At 39.8% G+C, this 20,236-nt stretch overlaps 1 protein-coding gene across 2 annotated transcripts in view; it reads right to left on the bottom strand.

Annotated features, from left to right (window-relative positions):
• Positions 1 to 1,354: 1,354 nt before the first annotated feature.
• The window catches only part of ddx18 (DEAD (Asp-Glu-Ala-Asp) box polypeptide 18), a 41,016-nt gene continuing 22,134 nt past the window's right edge, over positions 1,355 to 20,236 (bottom strand). Inside the window, exons 8-13 of one of the 2 annotated variants that reach the window (XM_060827151.1) lie at positions 14,207 to 14,368; positions 10,586 to 10,738; positions 10,003 to 10,116; positions 6,366 to 6,422; positions 4,983 to 5,160; positions 1,355 to 3,574 (exon numbers count right to left, since the gene is read on the bottom strand). In XM_060827151.1, the coding sequence (XP_060683134.1) occupies positions 3,429 to 3,574; positions 4,983 to 5,160; positions 6,366 to 6,422; positions 10,003 to 10,116; positions 10,586 to 10,738; positions 14,207 to 14,368 (810 nt within the window). In that variant the 3' untranslated portion in view covers positions 1,355 to 3,428. The remainder of the gene's footprint in view (positions 3,575 to 4,982; positions 5,161 to 6,365; positions 6,423 to 10,002; positions 10,117 to 10,585; positions 10,739 to 14,206; positions 14,369 to 20,236) is intronic. The other variant, XM_060827150.1, reaches the window with a different exon arrangement.

The following is a 20,236-nucleotide window of genomic DNA, read 5'->3' as shown; positions in this document are numbered from 1 at the left end:
TTCAAGAAATCATCCAGGACAGAGCAACCCACTTGTTTGTCCCACATCCACTCACTCCACCACCAACACTCAGTAACAGCAGTGCGTTCCATTTATAAAGATAAACCACAGAAATTCACTAAAGGTCCTCAGGCAGTAGCTTCCAAACCCATGACCATAGAGTCATAGAGATGTACAGCATGGAAACAGATCCTTTGGTCCAACCTGTCCATGCCAACCAGATATCCCAACCCAATCTCGTCCCACCTACCAGCACTTGGCCCATATCCGGCTATACCCTTCCTATCCGGCTATACCCTTCCTATCCATATACCCAGGCAAATGCCTCTTAAATGTTGCAACTGTACCAGCCTCCACCACATCCTCTGGCAGCTCATTCCATACACGTACCATCCTCTCCGTGAAAAAGTTGCCCCTTAGGTCTCTTTTATATATCTTTCCCCTCTCACCCTAAACCTATGCCCTCTAGTTCTGGACTCCCCAACCCCAGGGAAAAGACTTTGCCTATTCATCCCATCCATGCCCCTCATAATTTTGGAAACCTCTATAAAGTCACCCCTCAGCCTCCGACGCTCCAGGGAAAACAGCCCCAGCCTGTTCTCCCTGTAGCTCAAATCCTCCAACCCTGGCAACATTTCGAAGAACAACAGCAGAAGATATATGGTTCGATTAATAGTTGATCAGTTATGTCGGCTACCCATCCAAAAAAAAAGATTTGTTAGTTTGAGGTCCAGAGACTTTTTTTAAAGATGCATCAACTGGAACATTTAAAGTGATTGAACTGGTCATTTTCTTTCATATTTTAATGCACTTGTGTTCAAGATTTAGAGATCCCAAAGTATTGGGAGGTTATGAAGCTTTCCAAAAATGAAAGGCTGTACACAGCATTTTAAGATGACTGCCAAGGTCTTGCAACTGAAGTTGGGAGAGATTTTGTGGTCAGCACAGGCCACTGTTGTAGTTGCATCTAATGGATGAGGTTGCACAGGTAACTTACACGTTCAAGCTCAGGTCAGTAGGTACAGAAGGATGCTGGAATCAGTCAGGCTCTCATGACTGTGTTCAAGGAAGCTTGTTTGGTTCCCACAGGGACCCTGTCTATTAATCAAAGACTACTCAAAAAGGAGGCCCTCCCATGGAACCAATGAAGAATGACCTTTTAGCATCACAATACAGCAGGACAACACTAATTCCTGGGAGATGCCATTATAAGTAGAAAAAGGCTCCATAATTGGCGAGAAATAGCTGAATTGGGCCAATGACACCTTTCCCATTTCTGGCAAGATTGTACAACAGGAATTTATTAAGTAGGTACAGTCAAAGTGAGAATTTATTGCTTTATATTTCTTGTATTTTTTCATTAATAATAATAATAGAAATAACATGATAGCTTCTGATGCTAAGAATTCTAGGCTTTTTCAGTTATATCCAAATGTTCAAAAACCTTTATACTGACCGAATATCATTTTTGAGCTTAATTCCTAAGACTAGCTCTAAGCATGCTTGTGGACAAGAACTTGAGCAGTAATTCAGATATTTGTTAACTAGGTTTTGGTTAGTAAATCATTTTCTCATGGCAGCACATTTTCTGAAAGACAACACTGAGCATGAAAACTTAAAACAATGAAATACCTGAAATTTGAATTAAAGATAGTTGCAAAAATCTCACTACTACCTCCCATTGCTGCTAGATAGCTGTTGCCATCAGTACTAAGGTCGGCACATAAACTCGACGAACATTGCTGGAAATATGGCGTGAGTAGGATGGCATTTGGGCGGCACAGTGGTTAGCACTGCTGCCTCACAGCGTCAGGGACCTGGGTTCAATTCCCGCCTCAGGCGACTGACTGTGTGGAGTTTGCACGTTCTCCCCGTGTCTGCGTGGGTTTCCTCCGGGTGCTCCGGTTTCCTCCCACAGTCCAAAGATGTGTGGGTCAGGTGAATTGGCCATGCTAAATTGCCCGTAGTATTAGGTAAGGGGTATATGTAGGGGATGGGTGGGTTGCGCTTCGGCGGGTCGGTGTGGACTTGTTGGGCCGAAGGGCCTGTTTCCACACTGTAAGTAATCTAATCTAAAGTCGCTCAAAGTCACTTGTCGTCTAGCATTAATAGGCTTGCATTCCTACTGTGAACTTACTCAATCTTGATTGTACAATTTCCAGCACAACTTGCTATTAAAAGCTTAACCTTATAGTAAATGTATAGCATGTCTATGTCAGGTCCTGGATTGAGTGTTTTTATTTGCTGTCTACTCGGATTTATTTCTCCTAACAAAACAACAATAGAATATAGTACAGTCACCACATGAAGTGAGTGTAATGATATCATTCAACGTATCAACAAAAGCACTATGCAAAAAAAGGTAACAAGATCAGTCCATGGCACTGGTTAGTCGTCTTCCTTTGTATTAACAAAACCAGTAAAGTTGTTTATAACTGTACGCAATTCAGTATAAACAACGAACATATGGCCTGAGAGCAATTCTCATTGGAAATAATGTAAATAGTTGTGCAGTTGGGATGAACTTGCGACATTAGGAATTTATTATGGCTTTAGTAGAAACATAGGAAAAGAGAATTGATGGTTATAGGGTGTAGATAGGAAAGTAGAACTGAGACCACAATCAGATGAGGCATGTTCTTATTGAATGGTAGAACTGACGGAAAGGGTCGGAAAGGGTTAAATGACCAACTTCTGTTCCTGTATGCTTATGGTCTAAAGAGTAGCTGAGGTTAAGACTAGATGCTTAAAATAAAACCTACACTATTTTGAAAGTGATGCAAAATTAACACAACAAAATGCCTCCCGAAAGATGGATTTAGAATACCAACTGTGGAAAAGATAAATGTACATTTGTAAATGACATTAAAAAAAGGACTACTAATCAACAAAGCTTTATAGTCAGCTTGAACTCGTAGAGCAGTGAACACGTTATGCTCCTTCTGGCTTTTCCTCCTTTGGATGGCATTAGACTGACCTTTGTGTAGATTAACCAAACATGGAATGGTTTATTATAGTCAGCAAAAGTGAACATTTTTACATTTTTAGACTATATATTCAACAAAACTATCAATATCCCTGGTCCTGCTAAGTATCTTAAAAAAATCAGTTCAATGGGAAATACTTTGCTGAACCCAAGACACGGCAATGTGATCCTTAATATTACTCAATGTACTCTAACATTGAATACAAAACCCTGTTTATAAATCAAACTAAATGCATTTAAGTAGCAAATTCTATAAAAGATCACGTGTAAAGACAATAGTTTTACATGAGTAGAAGTGTGACTAAATCAGTTACTGACTGCTTTAAATCAGTACTGCCTGAAGTTGCCAATGCTGCTTAATCAGAGGCATTTATTGCAGAAGAAAATCCCAATGCTCTGGCATTAAAAAGGATAAATAAAATTGCAGTTGCGTTTGAGCTATTTAACGAGAAAACTGCCTCTTGTCTTGTTTACTTCTGCCAACTTGCTTGAAGATCTTTGCTTTATGGACATTTTTGGCCTTCTGGTACCCAAATCCACCTCCACCACCTCTCTTCTTCAGTTTCGTCCCTCTGCATGCATTTACATCTAGAGAATTCTGGTTAAGGAAAACTACGTCAGGAAGAAAAAGTTCAAATTATAGCTGAAATGATTAGGAAGAAATACACTGAGTACCATTTGCAAACTAATAACAATATTCAGACATGAAACACCTTTAAACATGTCTAACAAAAATTAAAGTTAAATAGGCTGGAGAGACATGGTTTAACTTACATTTGACATGTTATTATCTCCCTTGTCCTTTTTCAGAACAATGGCCAGATCATCTCTCAAACAGTCATTTTCTTTATTGTTCCAATCATTAAAATATAAACTGCATGAATGTGAAAAAATATACATTTTTATAGTTTAGAAATTCTGAGACGGGATCTAAAGAATTATTAAAAAATAGCCATAAGAATAAGACAAGAGCAGAATATACATAAGATAAAGATTTGGTTTGAGCGGCTTAATGTTTTTGGACAAGGAGGCAAAATGGCTACATACTCCATTCCTTCCAGCCGACAAGCAGCTTCGCTTAAATGTATATTTATATCAATTAATCCCACTAGGAGTAGCGGAAGTGAATATTGTGGACACACTTAAAAGGAAGCCACATTTGGATTGGCCAAAAGGAATAGGGTATTATAATAGGGCTAGACATCCAGGCAAAGAAAGAAACCTTATGCGGAGCATAAATGCCAACAGAATCCTGTACACAACCTTTTTCTGTACTATAGTAATTATGTAACTCTATGAATTGCTGGTAAGAATAGGCTTGATTCACTAACAAATACCCCAAGCCCAAGACTACAAACAGTAAAATAACTATTGGAGAACAAGTGGGGCAGAGCAGGAAGAGGATACAAATTTAGAGTTACGTAACATCAACAACTAAATGGATGATTAAAAAAAAAACATTATGGTCACGATAAACATTTAAGTTCCTTGCCGATTAGAAATTCTGTTTTAACCGTTCTTGGGCAACATTTAAGTACAAAATGCGCTACAGTATTTAAGAGCTTGCCATTTTGGAACAGTATTCCAATTTACTTTGCATTATTTGAAAGGAAAATCAACCATCTAATTAAATTAAACCATCTAATTCAATTTAAAAGAAATGACAACTTTGGGACAAACTGAATTAGATACCAACATTCATTAGAATCTCAAAGCACCCCTTCACTTTATGCTTGTTATCAAAATTAGATTTCAAACCACAAGAACCACCCACAATGGCACCTTAATCATTTTCTGATACATTCGTACACACACAAATCTGCTTTCAAATATAATGCTTTCACTTGAAATGGCTTCCATCTATATTGCTTAAATCAAGATGGTCAAAGAAATGATTAGAAAAAAAAAGCAATTTATTTTGAAGGCTGACAATATGATTATATATAACCTACTTCAATCTAGAAATAAATAAAGGAAAACACTTTTAAAAGGATACTAAGATCAACAAATGGTGGCACTTTGAAGCCAAATGAAAGAGCTACTTTGGGCAGATCCAGGGTGCTGACACTGTATATGTCTTTGAGAGAATGAGAAGCATAGGCACGGATGTAAGACTTGTACGCTTCCTGTGCTGATTTGTGCAAGTAATAATTTTGTTCAATTAACTTTTCAAGCTGAAATAAGAACAAAAACATATTTAGATTGAAGCTAATGTAAAAGGAAAGACAATCACCAGGAATCTGAGATCCACTACTGTAATACCTGATTTCAGGTTTACAAATTGAAGTGATCATGATTCATTATATAACTTTTGGAAAGACACTTCTAACATAGATGTAACCAGAGGGGCGGGGAGGACAGTGAAAAACACTGAGCGCAAACTTTTCTCATCATTCGATTTCTGTTTAACTGAAAGGATGATAAAGTGAACATAAAATGATTGTCCCCATGTTTAATGCGTACAGATGAGAATGAATAGTGGACACGATTGCTGCTTGATGTTCAGTGGCCAGAGTGAACACAAGATAAATCCATTTGCAGTATTAAACAGAAATTAAAATATGCCTTGGAGAGAAAACAAGTTTTATTCAAGTAAACACAGTGATCGAGTATTCTACTTTGCGGTATGGTTCTATAAAAGATGATTATGCCCCACAGAGCTTTAAATAAGAGCAATTGAACTTTGCAGCATATGGGGAAACTAATGTTGTTAGGTAATGTTGTTAACATATTTAAACACTGTAGTTTACAAGCAGCTGAAGATGGCTGCTGATCAATTACATGTCACAATGTTCGATTTCTATTATATATTTTTCTCATCCACATAGTTCCTGAGGCACACCTGCAGTCAGATCCCACTAAATACCATTCTGTAGCCAGCTGCCGAAGCTGACGCAGCAGTTATTTGATAACTATTCCTCACCAGAAACTCTCTTGTATATGACTGCAAGTTGTTGCTTCAGTACTTGCCACAAAGACAATATACATCCCAGAAAGGATTCCTGAACAAATTATATTTTCAAAAGTACACAATTATTCCAGAAATGATGTCATTCATATTTGCCTCTAGAGCTATTGCATTGAAATGCAAGGATTGCCAACCACTCATGCGACTAAATCATTCCCAAATTCACTGTTGCACTGAGGTTTTCCTTTTGAAACATCTTTTTCTGACTCAGCACTAGCTTTTACTATCAGGGGATTTTAAACAAATCCAATTCAAGGCCTAAAATATAAATTTCATCACTTTGCACGGTAGCTTCATTGTATGCATGGAATTGGCAAGTTCCCAGAGAAACCCGCGAACCTCATTTTTGAATCCAAAGATTTGTTCTGAAAAATACTTTAAATCACTTATAATATAGACATGCAATTTTACCTGAACTTGTATATTTGCAATCTTGCTCCAAGAAAACTCAAATTCATTCAATGGTACCTATCAAAATAAAATTTAGCATTGACATTAATAAGACTTCAAATAAAGTGAAAACTTCAATCATTTCCAATTCAATCAGGCTCAAGTGATTGCAAACGCCTGTGTCTGTCCAGGAGATATGCTATATATTGTGCCAGCAAATCAGAAGATAACTCAAAATATGCAATGTTTGTGAAGGTTTGTAGCTCAGGTTGAGGTTTACGGTGTAGGTTTGCTCACTGAGCTATAGGTTTGATATCCAGATGTTTCATTACCTGGCTAGGTAACATTATCAGTGGCGACCTCCAAGTGAAGCGAAGCTGTTGTCTCCTGTTTTCTATTTATAGGTTTGTCCTGGATGGGGTTTCTGGGGTTTGTGGTGATGTCATTTCCTGTTCATTTTCTGAGGGGTTGAGAAATGGTATCTAGATCTGTGCATTTATTGATGGCGTTGTGGTTGGAGTGCCAGACCCCTAGGAATTCTCTGGCATATCTTTGCTTAGCCTGTCCCAGGATAGATGCGTTGTCCCAGTCAAAATAGTAGTTTTTTTTTCATCCGTGTATAGGGCTACGAGGGAGAGAGGGTCGTGTCTTTTTGTGGCTAGCTGGTGTTCGTGTATTCTGGTGGCTAATTTTCTTCCTGTTTGTCCTACGTAATGTTGTGGCAGTCCTTGCATGGAATTTTGTAGATGACGTTGGTTTTGTCCATGGGTTGTATTGAGTCATTTAGGTTTGTGAGTTTTGGTTTGAGAGTGTTGGTGGGTTTGTGTGCTACTAGGATTCCGAGGGGGTCTTAGTAGTCTGGCTGTCATTTTTGAGACTTCTTTGATGTATGGTAAGGTGGTTAGGGTTTCTGGCGGTGTTTCATCTGCTTGTCGTGGTTAGTTCCTGAGGAACCTGCGGACTGTATTTTTTGAGTATCCGCTCTTCTTGAATATGTTGTATAGGCGGTTCTGCTGTTTTCTGAAGTTTGTCTGCGTTGCAGTGTGTGGTGGCTCGTTGGAATAGTGTTCTGATACAGCTTCATTTGTGTGTGTTGGGATGGTTGCTGGTAAGTATTTAGTCAGTGTTTGTCGGTTTTCTGTATATGCAGGTTTGTAGTTCTCCATTGTCCTTTCTTTCAACTGTGACGTCTAGGAATGTGAGTTTGTTGTTGATTTCTTCCTCCTTGGTGAACTTTATGCCTGTAGAGGGTGTTGTTGATAATGTTAAATGTCTCTATCTTGTTTCGTTTTGTGATGACAAAGGTGTCATCTAAGTAGCAGACCCAGATTTTTGGTTTGATGATTGGCTGTTTGTTCTAGTCTTTGCATTACCGTTTCTGCTATGAATCCTGATAGCGGAGATCCCATGGGTGTACCGTTGGTTTGTTTGTAGATTATGTTGTTGAAGGTGAAGTGGGTGGTGAAGAACAGGTCCACTAGCTTCATGATTCTTTTGTTGATAATGTGATTGATGGTGGTTGGGATGTGTGTGATGATCTCTTCTAAAAGTGTGGCGAGTGTTTCCTTTGCCGGGTTGATGTTGATGGAGGTGAACAGTGCTGTTACGTCGAATGAGATCATTGTTTCATCTTCCTCTATTTGGTGTTTTTGATGATTTTTAGGAATTCCTGGGTGGAGTGGATGGAGTGCTGTGACTCTTCTACTAGGTATTTCAGTCTTGCGTGTAGTTCTTTGGCCAGTCTGTAAGTTGGTGTTCCAAAAATCCATAAACCAGGAGCTTCCCTCAGACCCATAGTCTCACTAACCGGAGACTTTTAAAAGAGATCATCATACACACACCAACCACCATCAATCACATTACCAATGAAAACATCATGAAGCTAATGGACCTGTGCCTCACCACCCACTTCGCCTTCAATAACATAATCTACAAACGAACCAATGGCACACCCATGGGATCTCAGCTATCAGGATTCATAGCAGAAGCGGTAATGCAAAGACTAGAACAAACAGCTCTACCGACCATCAAACCAAAAATCTGGGTCTGCTACGTAGATGACACCCTTGTCATCACAAAACGAAACAAGATGGAAGAGATATTTATCATCAACACCACCATCACAGGCATAAAGTTCACCAAAGAGGAAGAAACCGACAAGAAACTTGCATTCCTGGACTTCACAATCAAAAGAAAGGACAACGGAGAACTACAGAAAACTGACAAACACTGACCAAATACTTAACTACACCAGCAACCATCCCAACACACACAAACGAAGCTGTATCAGAACACTATTCCAACGAGCCACCGCACACTGCAGCACAGACGAACTTCAGAAAACAGAGGAAAACCACCTATACAACATATTCAAGAAGAACGGATAATCAAAAAATACAGTCCACAGATTCCTCAGGAATAAACCACGACAAGCAGACCAAACACAGCCAGAAACCCTAACCACCTTACCATACATCAAAAAAGTCTCAGAAATGACAGCCAGACTACTAAGACCCCTCGGAATCCTAGTAGCACACAAACCCACCAACACTCTCAAACAAAAACTAACAAACGTAAAAGACCCAATACAACCCATGGACAAAACCAATGTCATCTACAAAATTCCATGCAAGGACTGCCACAAACACTACATAGGACAAATAGGAAGAAAGTTAGCCACCAGAATACACGAACACCAGCTAGCCACAAAAAGACACAACCCTCTCTCCCTCGTAGCCCTACACACGGATGAAAAAAAAACTACCATTTCGACTGGGACAACACATCTATTCTGGGACAGGTTAAGCAAAGACATGCCAGAGAATTCCTAGGGGCCTGGCACTCCAACCACAATGCCATAAACAAACACACAGATCTAGATACCATTTCTCAACCCCTCAGAAAACGAACAGGAAATGACATCACCACAAACCTCAGGAACCCTATCCTGGACAAACCTATAAATAGAAAACAGGAGACAACAGCTTCGCTTCACTTGAAGGTCGCCACTGATGATGTTACCTAGCCAGGTAATGAAACGTCTGGATATCAAACCTACAGCTCAGCGAGCAAACCTACACCCTAAACTCAAAATATCTACAACATATGCATTATGATGAGTCTATAGTTAATCTCCACATTAAAACTGGAAGTAAACTTCAATCATTATTGGTTGCTTCGTGCTTTGCAATGCCAGGAGTGTATAAACTTTCCTTCTATTACAAAGCCAATTAGTTTTAGACAAATCTCCAACAACAATTATTAATGCAAAACTATAAAAATTTTCAAGTTTCTATGAATGCAACTGTTCCCACAATTTACTTTATCACAATCAAACCAGAGACAACAACGAGCAAAATGAAACTGGAGATTACAAGTTTAGGGAACTTGTATTCGAGTCAAAGTCAGAGTTTAAATTTTTCCTTAAGAGATAATGCAATTCCATCTGTGACTGGCTCATTAAGGAGCAGTTTGACACTATCATGAAAGAATTTAGAAATTATCCATTATGAGCAGAGAATTCTTTAATTGTATTCATTTTTAATAAAAAAATTCCAAAACCAAAGCAAAAATTAGGAATTACCCAATTCACATCAACATTTTTAAATAGTTAACTGAACTTTGAAATAATTTTCAATGCCTGTGAAAAAATAATTACCCTGGCCTGTTTGAGATAACGAAGGAAACCCAGTTCTTCCATTCTCAGAATAAGTAATGCATTCCCTTGTGCATTAATTCCTCTTGCAGTCCTGCCCACACGGTGGATATATTCCTGGTAGGATAATGAAAAGACGGTACATAATGACCTTACATTCCATTTTGATAGAAGTACAGCATAAATACTTTCAAGGGCTTGCAATGAATACTGTTTGATAGATAATTTGGAAATAAATGATCACCAAGTTATTGAATTCTCATTAAAACTAGTTCACTAATCTCTAATTGGGAAATTCAAAAGGCTACACCTAGCTTAAATGTCATTCCAATGCCTTGTAAATTCGTAACTCTGTTGAAAGTTAAGCATGTTGCCTTTAAGAAATCAGGCCACTTCCATGGCAAACAAGATATCCTACACGAAATGTTAATTGAAACATCCAGATCCACTTAAGTGTATTTTACACTAGAAGCAAATCAATGGGCTTAAATCTGTTTGATCTATGAATACACTGGAGAGAAAACTGGTAACAAACTTCAGAATTAGTACTTTTACATTTAATGCTCACTTTAAAATGATATAATACCTTTGGATCATCTGGGGGATCATACTGTACAATCCAGTCTACTTCAGGAATATCCAGCCCTCTGGCAGCGACATCTGTACACAGCAGTATTCCACCAGCTGCATTACAGAACTGGAAGAAGGTGGATGTACGTTTTGTTTGCTTTTGCTTTCCCTTTGAACAAAGACAATTCAGAGAAAGGATTAAGGGAAGTGATTTGCATTTAGACATTACAAGTATTTGTAGATCAAATTGTACAATTCTTTTCTGTAATCATTAATATATATAATTTGAACCCATAATCCAGGCAGACACAGTGTTTTACAGAAACAGTACTTCAAAGCAGATGCAGCACTGTATTTCAGAAGAGAGAAGCCAAGATTTATTACTTCAAGCCAAAGCTTGGAAACAACACAGAAAGGTGATTATCTAAACAGCCTGAAAAGGAAGAGCAGCTTCAAAGTGAAAACCTGTATGGAGACAAGATGGACTGAGCTAATTATACTAGCAGTGGTAAAGGAGATCTTCAGGCCCAGAATTTGAAATGTGACATCAGGAATTAAAAATAGCATTGATGAGGCAGGAATATCTGATTGGCTATCTTCTTAGCCTTCATCCCACTCGGCAGCAGTGAACATTTGCTGATCTTACAGTGGCTGATCAATATGGAATGCACTTCAACACCTACCCACAAACAAGGAGGACAGTGGGCTCCTAGGATTAAGTGGTTCATGTGCTTCAGTCCCTATACATCCGACTGAGAACAGAGGGATTCTTATCAACGACGAAAAGATAGTTAGCGCTTGTAGAATACTTCACAACTGAAATGCAGTCATTGACGCAAATGCCCTTGACATTACACCACAGGATGCTAAATGCAACCAGCTGAATGCCACCTTAGCCTGAAGTGGAGAAGTCCACAGTTGAGAACCAACAAGGCCACCACCACAGATGGATCCCCAATGAAATACTAAAATACAGTGGTGAAGCACTCTTGGCAGGAATACATGACGTCATCTCCCTCATCTGAGTTTGCCTGGGAATATCTGAGACACTATCACTGTGATCATCTTAAGAAAGGAGGTGATTACAGTGTAAAAATTGCAAGTTGCTTCCTCCGTGTGGCTAAAACCTGCGCCCAGATTCACAGTGTGGATTCCAGCTATTAGTCACAGTGGACATGATCTTTACAGCAAACATGCAGCAGCTATCTTGATACATCGCCTTTTTGGATTGCACGAAGGCCTTGACTCTGCCAAGTGGGAGGGATTACAGAGCATCCTTAATTTGGCTGACTGGAGAAACTGTTGCTATCTTCTGCTTGCTGTATGACATGCAATCCATGATTTTCACCAACTGATCCATTATAGATCAAACACTATTGCAAACTGGGGTAAAACAAAGCTGGATCATCACATCAGGGGGTGGCATGGCAGCTCAGTGGTTAGCACTGTTGCCTCACAGCGGCAGGGACCCAGGTTCAATTCCTGTCTTGGGTGACTGTCTGTGTGGAGTTTGCACATTCTCCCAGTGTCTGTATGGGTTTCCTCTGGGTGCTCCGGTTTCCTCCCACAATCCAAAGATGTGTAAATTAGATGAACTGATCATGCTAAATTGCCCATAGTCAGGGATAAATATGGGGAATTGGTCACGATACATTACTCTTTGGAGAGTCGGTATGAACTTGTTGGGCTGAAGGGCCTGTTTCCACACAGTCAGCAATTTAATCTAATCAACAGTTTTTTATCTTTCTCACCACAACGTTTGCCCATAATCCATTAATTGTCCCACTAGACAACTAGAAAACTGTTCAACTGACATCTCCTTCAGACCAGGGCCAAGGTCAGCACTCGTAAGTACACACATTCAGGTACCAAGCTTTAAATACCATCAATGCCTTCACTCAGGCAAATGAGATAATGGGCTCAAGCTAAATATGTGAAAGACAAGGGTCCTCTTCCAGCTTATTCCCTCCATGCAACAATATGCTCTACTATAAAGATTAAAATCCTTAGCAAGCCAATGTACATCGTAGATCAGTTTTCACACATCAAGAACCTCCGTTCAGCGAGGGGAGACAGGGACAGTAAAACCTGACATTGCTGCTCAGGAAGGCATCAGCCATCTGAGAAATAAGTGTTTCATGACAAAAACCTCAAGACCTGGCAGTAATGTCAAGTTGTTACATGCCGTCCTTGTAGATATGGACAATGTACCACAGAGACTTCAAAACCCCAGAAAAATGTCACCAGCCATGTATCCACAAATTCCTTCAAATACAATTGCAGAATTGGTGCTTTACTATCTGTGCCTTCTCTCAGGCCAACATTCCAGTATCAAGGTACTGGTTATAGGTCAGTTGGCTGTGTAGTGTAGGCCACAGCAGTACCCTTGCCAATAGACTTTCCCAAAACAAGCTCTCTAACATGAGCTTCTATACAGCAGTAGTTAACAGGAGGGCAAAGTAATGCATTAAGGATGTTTTCAAAACCTTTTTCAAAGAATTGCAACATCTACATGAATCAATGGGAATTTCTTTTCCAAGCCAACACAATTTTGAAAAAAACATTGCAAAAGTATTGACATTTTCAGCATCTCTGACAGGCCCAAATGGAGACTAGGCAAAAAACAGCAGACACAGCATGTAAAAACTTAAACATACCACTTTGAAAACTATCTTCAACATTTGTGCAAGGGAGCTCCTATTGGCCTGGCTGACAATTAGATTTTGCAAGAAACCTGGGGCATATTATCGATATGGAATTCATTTCACAAGTGAGGGCTATTGCAGGGAAAAAGTGCACCCTTTACTCTCACCAATCACTCACTCCAGACTCCTGCTACAACATTACCCAATTGCTATTTAAAACCCAGTAACTCCTTATCAGGAACACAACAGAGAATAATAAACTGTCACCTTCCAGCATCATTCACACGTCTCAAGATGCAAATTTGGAAATGGTCTTCTGCACACCAACATTTATATCATTAATACATATCAGGAAATGTAAAGGTTCAAAACTGATTGGTTTCAAGAGGAAAATATCAATCAAAATCCTGTACCCAACAGTACAATCAATTAATAGATAGCTCAAGAACATAACCATGTTTAATTATACTCAGCTACAAATTAATCAAAACTACCAAGAGAGAATTTAAATTATTCAATTTCCACATCAGGTTATTCAATTCAAAATGCAATCATGTTCTATGCTATGCATACAGTTGAATAATCCAATCTGGTGTTTCAGCCTGTTTGTTTGTTTAGTTGCACAGAATAAAAGGAACCTCCAGGCCAGTGCCTCCTCTGCAATAAATTATTTAATCCTAGTGGCAGCATGAGCATTATCACAAGTATCTTTAAATGCCTATGGAGGAGAGAGAGAGGAGAAAATTGGCTAGTGTCCACTCTTGATCACCATTTGATAACTATGCTACCACTGTAGCTAGGCAGACCAGATTCAAGCTCATTGACATTTCTCTCATGGTTTTGAATAATCTGCCCTACACTCATCACCTTGGTTCAAATGTGAATGATGACCAGTTGGACTGGATACCAGCAACAAATAGGATATGCATGGAACCATATCCCAGTAGAAATGAAGGGCAGAAAAGATTGACAAGCTTTTCCTTTTTACTCACATGAATCGCCAGAACAGGTAGATCAATGTAGTTGAAAAGCTCATAGTGATACTTCACAGACAAGCATGTAGAGAAAAAAACCATGATTTTCTTCTTGCGATTCTTCTTTAGAAAAGTGAAGAGTAAGAGGAATCTTTTCTCAGAGGGGCAAACTACATAACCCTAAGGATAAAGATAAATTAGTCAGTATGTAGTAAAATATTGCATTTGAATTGCACATGCATTTACAACTAAAACACAGGAAAATATTTGTCCCACAGCACAGGTTTGTGCGTTCTGTGGATAATGCACCATACTTTTAAAAATTTCACTTTTAAAAACAGTAATAACTCTGATCTGTTGTAACTGACTCAACACATAAACAAACTTGAAACAGATTTTTGGAGATGATTATTAATTATGATCTAGTTACAATATCTAAAAGATCCAGTATTCTGCTCTTGAAATCCCTAATTCAATCTTCTCACAAGCTTATAATTGAAATAATAATAAGAGGTAGACATTATTCTTATCAACATATATATGTTAACTTCAAGTACTAATGAGGATTGAAAAAATAAATTAATGCAAAAATATATCGAAGTGATGTACATTGATTTTAGCAAGGTGTTTGATAAGGTTGTCTAAGATAGGCTCATTCAGCAAGTAAGGAAGCATGGGATACAAAGAAACCTGGCTGTCTGGAAACAGAATTGGCTGGCCATAGAAGACAGAGGGTGGTGGTTGACAGAAAGCATTCAACCTGGAGCTCAGTGGCCATTGGTGTTCCGCAGGGATCGGTTCTGGGACCTCTGCTCTATGTGATTTTTATAACTGACTTGGATGAGGAGGTGTACGGGTGGATTATTAAGTTTGCCAATGACATGAAGGTTGGTGAATGGTGTGGAGGGTTGTTATAGGTTGCAATGGGACATTGATAGGACACAGAAGTGGGCTGATAAGTGGGAGGTGGAGTTCAACCTGGAAATAAAGTGCGAAGTGATTCATTCTGGAAGGTCAAATTTGAATGCAGATAAACAGGGTTAAAGGTAGGATTCTTGGCAGTGCGAAGGAACAGAGGGATCTTGGGGTCCACGTCCACAGAGCCCTCAAAGTTGCCACCCAAGTTGATAGGTTTGTTAAGCTGGCGAATGGTGTGTTGGCTTTCATTAGCAGGAGGACTGATTTTAAGAGTTGTAAAGTTATGCTGCAGCTCTATAGAGCCCTGGTTAAACCACGCATGGAAAATTGTGTTCAGTTCTGGTCGCCTCATTACAGGAAAGGTGTGGAAGCTTTAAATAGGGGCCAGAGGAGAGTTACCAGCATGCTACCTGGTCTGGAGGGCATGTCTTACAAAGAAAGTTGAGAGAACTAAAAAATTGGTTGAGAGAAATTTAATCATTGAAGCGAAGAAGGGTGAGAGATGACTTGACAGAGGTGCACAAAATGAAGAGAGGCATAGATAGAGTGAATAGCCAGAGACTTTTTCTCAGGGCAGAAATGGTTATCACGAGGGGGCATAATTCTAAGGTGACTGGAGGAAGGTGTAGGGGAGATGTCAGAGGTTGTTTCTTTACACAGAGAGTGGTGACTGCATGGAATGCACTGCTACTTGTGGTGGTAGAGTCAGATAAATTAGCGACATTTAAGCGATTCTTCAATAGGCACATGGATGAAATTAAAACCAAGGGTATGTGGGTTAGATTGATCTTAGAGTAGGATAAAAGGGTGGCACAACATCAAGGTCTGAAGGGCCTGTACTGTGTGCTCTATGTTATGTTGTGGAGGTACTGGTGTTGGACTAGGGTGGACAAAGTTAAAAATCATACAAACACCAGATTATGGTCCAACAGGTTTATTTGGAAGTACAAGCATTCGGAGCTCTACTCCTTCGTCAGGTAGCACGTTGAGCAGGATCATAGGACACGGAATTTATAGCAAAAGAACATAGTGTTATACAACTGATGCGGTATATTGAACAAACCTTCAATCCATTAATACATTCCGGGATTTACATATTAATGAATAGAAACCTGCAACCAATTCTAAAAGATGAAAGACTTAACAGCAATCTAGGTTTGTTCTATATAGCGCATTAGTTGTATGACACTATGATCTTTTGCTATAAATTCTGTGTCCTATGATCCTACTCCACTATCTACCAGATGAAGGAGCAGTGCTCCAAAAGCTTGTACTTCCAAATAAACCTGTTGAACCATAACGTGGTGTTTTGTGATTTTTAACTCTGTTCTATGTTCTACGTTCAAACTGCCATAGCATTATTCTTGTACTTACTATGAATAGTCATTACTATGGATTAACTCTTGCTGCAGCTAGCTATTTGAAGATGAAAGTCATTCCATCAGTAAAACCAGAAAGCAACAGATATTTATTCAAAATTATTCCACCATATGGAACATTTGGAAAAGCATTCATTAACAATCAACCTGGATTTGTTAATTTGGGAAGGGTGTGGCTGACTGAACTCAATGATTGAACGTAGTGACAAGTAGAGCTACATACAATCGATACAAATTTTAGAAATTTTTTTGACAAAACAACACAGCATATGTCGGAAAATTAAAAGTTAATGGATCAAAGAGCATTTAAAATTGGCTCTCTGACACAAAGGCTCAATATGGAGTTTCCAGCTGTTTATAGTATTCAGCAGTGGTTTAGAAGTAAATGTAGGTGGCACGTATATGTTTAGGAAAGGTATGAAAATTGGTCATGTAGTTGACATTGAGGAAATGCAAACTACAGAAGGCCACTGGATTGGTCCAGTAGGGAGAAAAGTGATGTTTGGAACTCAATCTGAGAATATTTAATTTTTATTAATTTAAAGGATGTAGGCACTTATAGAAGAACCGTGATTATGTGAATGACACAGGCGGGGAGTATTTTGTTCGGATAATCGAATGCTGGATAACAGTTTAGCAAAGCATTGGGGACTTGTGATCTTGTCTGGATAAACCTTGGTGAGTGACTAATCTTTTGGAATTTTTTGAGGATGTAACTCTGAAGATGGACAAGAGAGATCCAGTGGATGTAGTGTACCTGGACTTCCAGAAAGCCTTTGATAAAGTTCCACATAGGAGGTTAGTGAGCAGAATTAGCGCATGGTATTGGGGGCAAAGTACTGACTTTGATTGAAAATTGGTTGGCTGACAGGAAACAGAGTAGTGAAAAACAGCTCCCTTTCGGAATGGCAGGTGGTACCATAGGGATCAGTGCTGGGACTGCAGCTTTTTACAACATATAGTAATGACATAGAAAATGGTATTAATAGTAATATTAGCAAATTTGCTGATGATACAAAGCTGGGTGGCAGGGTGAAATATGAGGAGGATGTTAGGAGATTACAGGGTGACCTGGACAGGTTAGGTGAGTGGACAGATGCATGGCAGATGGAGTTTAATGTGGATAAATGTATGGTTATCCACTTTGGTGGCAAGAACAGGAAGGCAGATTACTACCTAAATGGAGTCAAGTTAGGTAAAGGGGCAGTACAAAGAGATCTGGGTGTTCTTGTACACAAAGTCTATCTCTTAGGCATCTGTTGATAAAGTTGTGTGGGTATACAAGGTATTCGCCAAAAATGGATACCCGCGCAACTTTATCAACAGATGCCTAAGAGATAGACCACGGAACGAGGACATGCCACAACCAAAAGGACTAGCCACACTACCATACATCAGGAGCATTTCAGAACTGACAGCCAGACTACTGCGACCCCTAGGACTCATAACGGCACACAAACCAACAGCCACGCTCAGACAACTTACTAGAACAAAGGAGCCAATACCCAACATGAGCAAAACTAATGCAATTTATAAAATACCATGCAAGGACTGCACAAAACACTATATAGGACAAACAGGAAGACAGCTAACAATCCGCATACATGAACACCAACTAGCCACGAAACGACATGACCAGCTATCCCTAGTAGCCACACACTCAGACAACAAGCAACATGAATTCGACTGGGAAAACACTACCATCATAGGGCAAGCCAGACAGAGAACAGCCAGGGAATTCCTAGAGGCATGGCATTCATCCACAAATTCCATCAACAGACACATCGACCTGGACCCAATATACCAATCACTACAGCGGACAGCTGAAACTGACACCCGGAAGCGGCAAGGACAGACCACTATAAATGCCGGAAGGAATGTCAAAGAAGCGCTTCGCAGGAGGCTCCACAGCACTGATGATGTCTCCTAGCCAGGGGACGAAACGTTTGCAACAAAAACTTCCAGCTCGGCGAACAGAACCACTACAACAAGCACCCGAGCTACAAATCTTCGCACAAACTTTGTACAGGGCCTTGCTGAGACTGCACCTGGAATATTGTGTGCAGTTCTGGTCTCCAAATTTGAGGAAAAAGACATTCTGGCTATTTAGGGGGTGCAGCATAGGTTCACAAGGCCAATTCCTGGAATGGTGGGACTATCTTATGTTGAAAGATTGGAGCAACTGGGCTTGTATACCCTTGAGTTTAGAAGACTGAGAGGGGATCTGATTGAGACGTATAAGATTATTAAAGGATTGGACATTCTGGAGGCAGAAACATGTTTCTGCTGAAGAGTGAGCCCCGAAGCAGAGGACACAGCTTAAAAATAAGGGGTAGGCCATTTAGGACAGAGATGAGGAGAATCTTCTTCACCTAGAGAGTGGTGGGTGTGTGGAATACTCTGCCCCAGAAGGCAGCGGAGGCCCGGTTTCTGAATTTGTTTAAGAAAGAGTTGGATAGAGCTCTCAAGGATAGTGGAATCCAGGGTGATGGAAATAAGGCAGGAACAGGATACTGACTGAGGATGATCAGCCATGATCATAACGAATGGTGGTGCAGGCTCGAAGGGCAGAATGGCCTACTCCTGCACCTACTGTCTATTGTCTACAATCCGAAATTCAGATACTCAAATGTCGGAGAGCTGCAGTTCCTCTGTATTGTCCATCCCTAATTACCACAAAGGTAGTTTTGATCAATCATTTTGTTTAACCTTGCAAATCTTGGGGTGCAGGGACAACTAACGCTGAAAGGAATGGGGTTCCAGGATTTTGCCCAAATTTTTTTTTCCACAGTGAAAGAACAGTGATAAAGTTCTAAGTTAGGATGAGGAGTGGTTTGGAGGGATACTCGAGAGGTGGTATTCCCATGAAACTGCTGCCACTGTCTTTTTAAGTGCAGGGGTCACGGAAGGAGCTTTAAGAGAAAATCTTGGTGAGTTACGACAGTGCATTTTGTCTATGGTGCACACTGCTGCCACTGAGCAGCTGTGGTGAAGCCAGTGAATGTTGAAGGTAGTGACGGGGTGCCAATCAAGCAGACTGTTGTGAGTTAGTTGTTGTAATTGCCTCTGGTGTAGAATATTCCTTCAAACATCAGCAAAACTCCGCTCTGACCTTATGATAGAGGCAAGATGGTTGATGAAGCAGTTGAAGATGGTTAGGCCTACAATACAATCTGAGGAAGTATGATGCAATGCATTGAGTCGTCAAAAGAGGAAACAAAATATACAATAAATTGTGGAATTCTGGGAAATGTCTTCTGGATTTGGTTGGGACAGCGAGCATGATCAGGAAGGTTAAGCTTGAAACGTATAGAACATGAGTTAGAATGGAGCTAGGGTACCATTCACACTTCTGGTTACTGCATAACAGGAAAGATGTGGCCTGACCACCGAGGGTAGAAAGGCAAGCTGCAAGGATGTCACCTGGAATGGAAAGTTTTATCCACAACAAAGACTAGATAAGCTGGATTGCCTTCCTTTGAAACAAAGGGGAGACTCAATTGAGGTATAATAATGTATGAAGGGCCAAGATAGAATAGATTGTCAGACCTATAAGACCTATTTCTGTCAGTGGAGAAGTTTGGATACTTTTTTTTTCCCCTGCATGAATACAATGGGCCTAATGCTTTCCTACTATGCCATTAACTTTTCTATGATTCTATAACAAAACAGGGAACTAGCATTGTATTGAGTGAAATATCTGTAGTAAAACAACTTCACAAGTTGCATTCATCATTCAATTACTCCCCCT

Source organism: Hemiscyllium ocellatum, chromosome 7, assembly GCF_020745735.1.
Source record: "Hemiscyllium ocellatum isolate sHemOce1 chromosome 7, sHemOce1.pat.X.cur, whole genome shotgun sequence".
Classification (NCBI taxonomy): domain Eukaryota; kingdom Metazoa; phylum Chordata; class Chondrichthyes; order Orectolobiformes; family Hemiscylliidae; genus Hemiscyllium; species Hemiscyllium ocellatum.
This window is presented reverse-complemented; position numbering and strand designations above follow the sequence as displayed.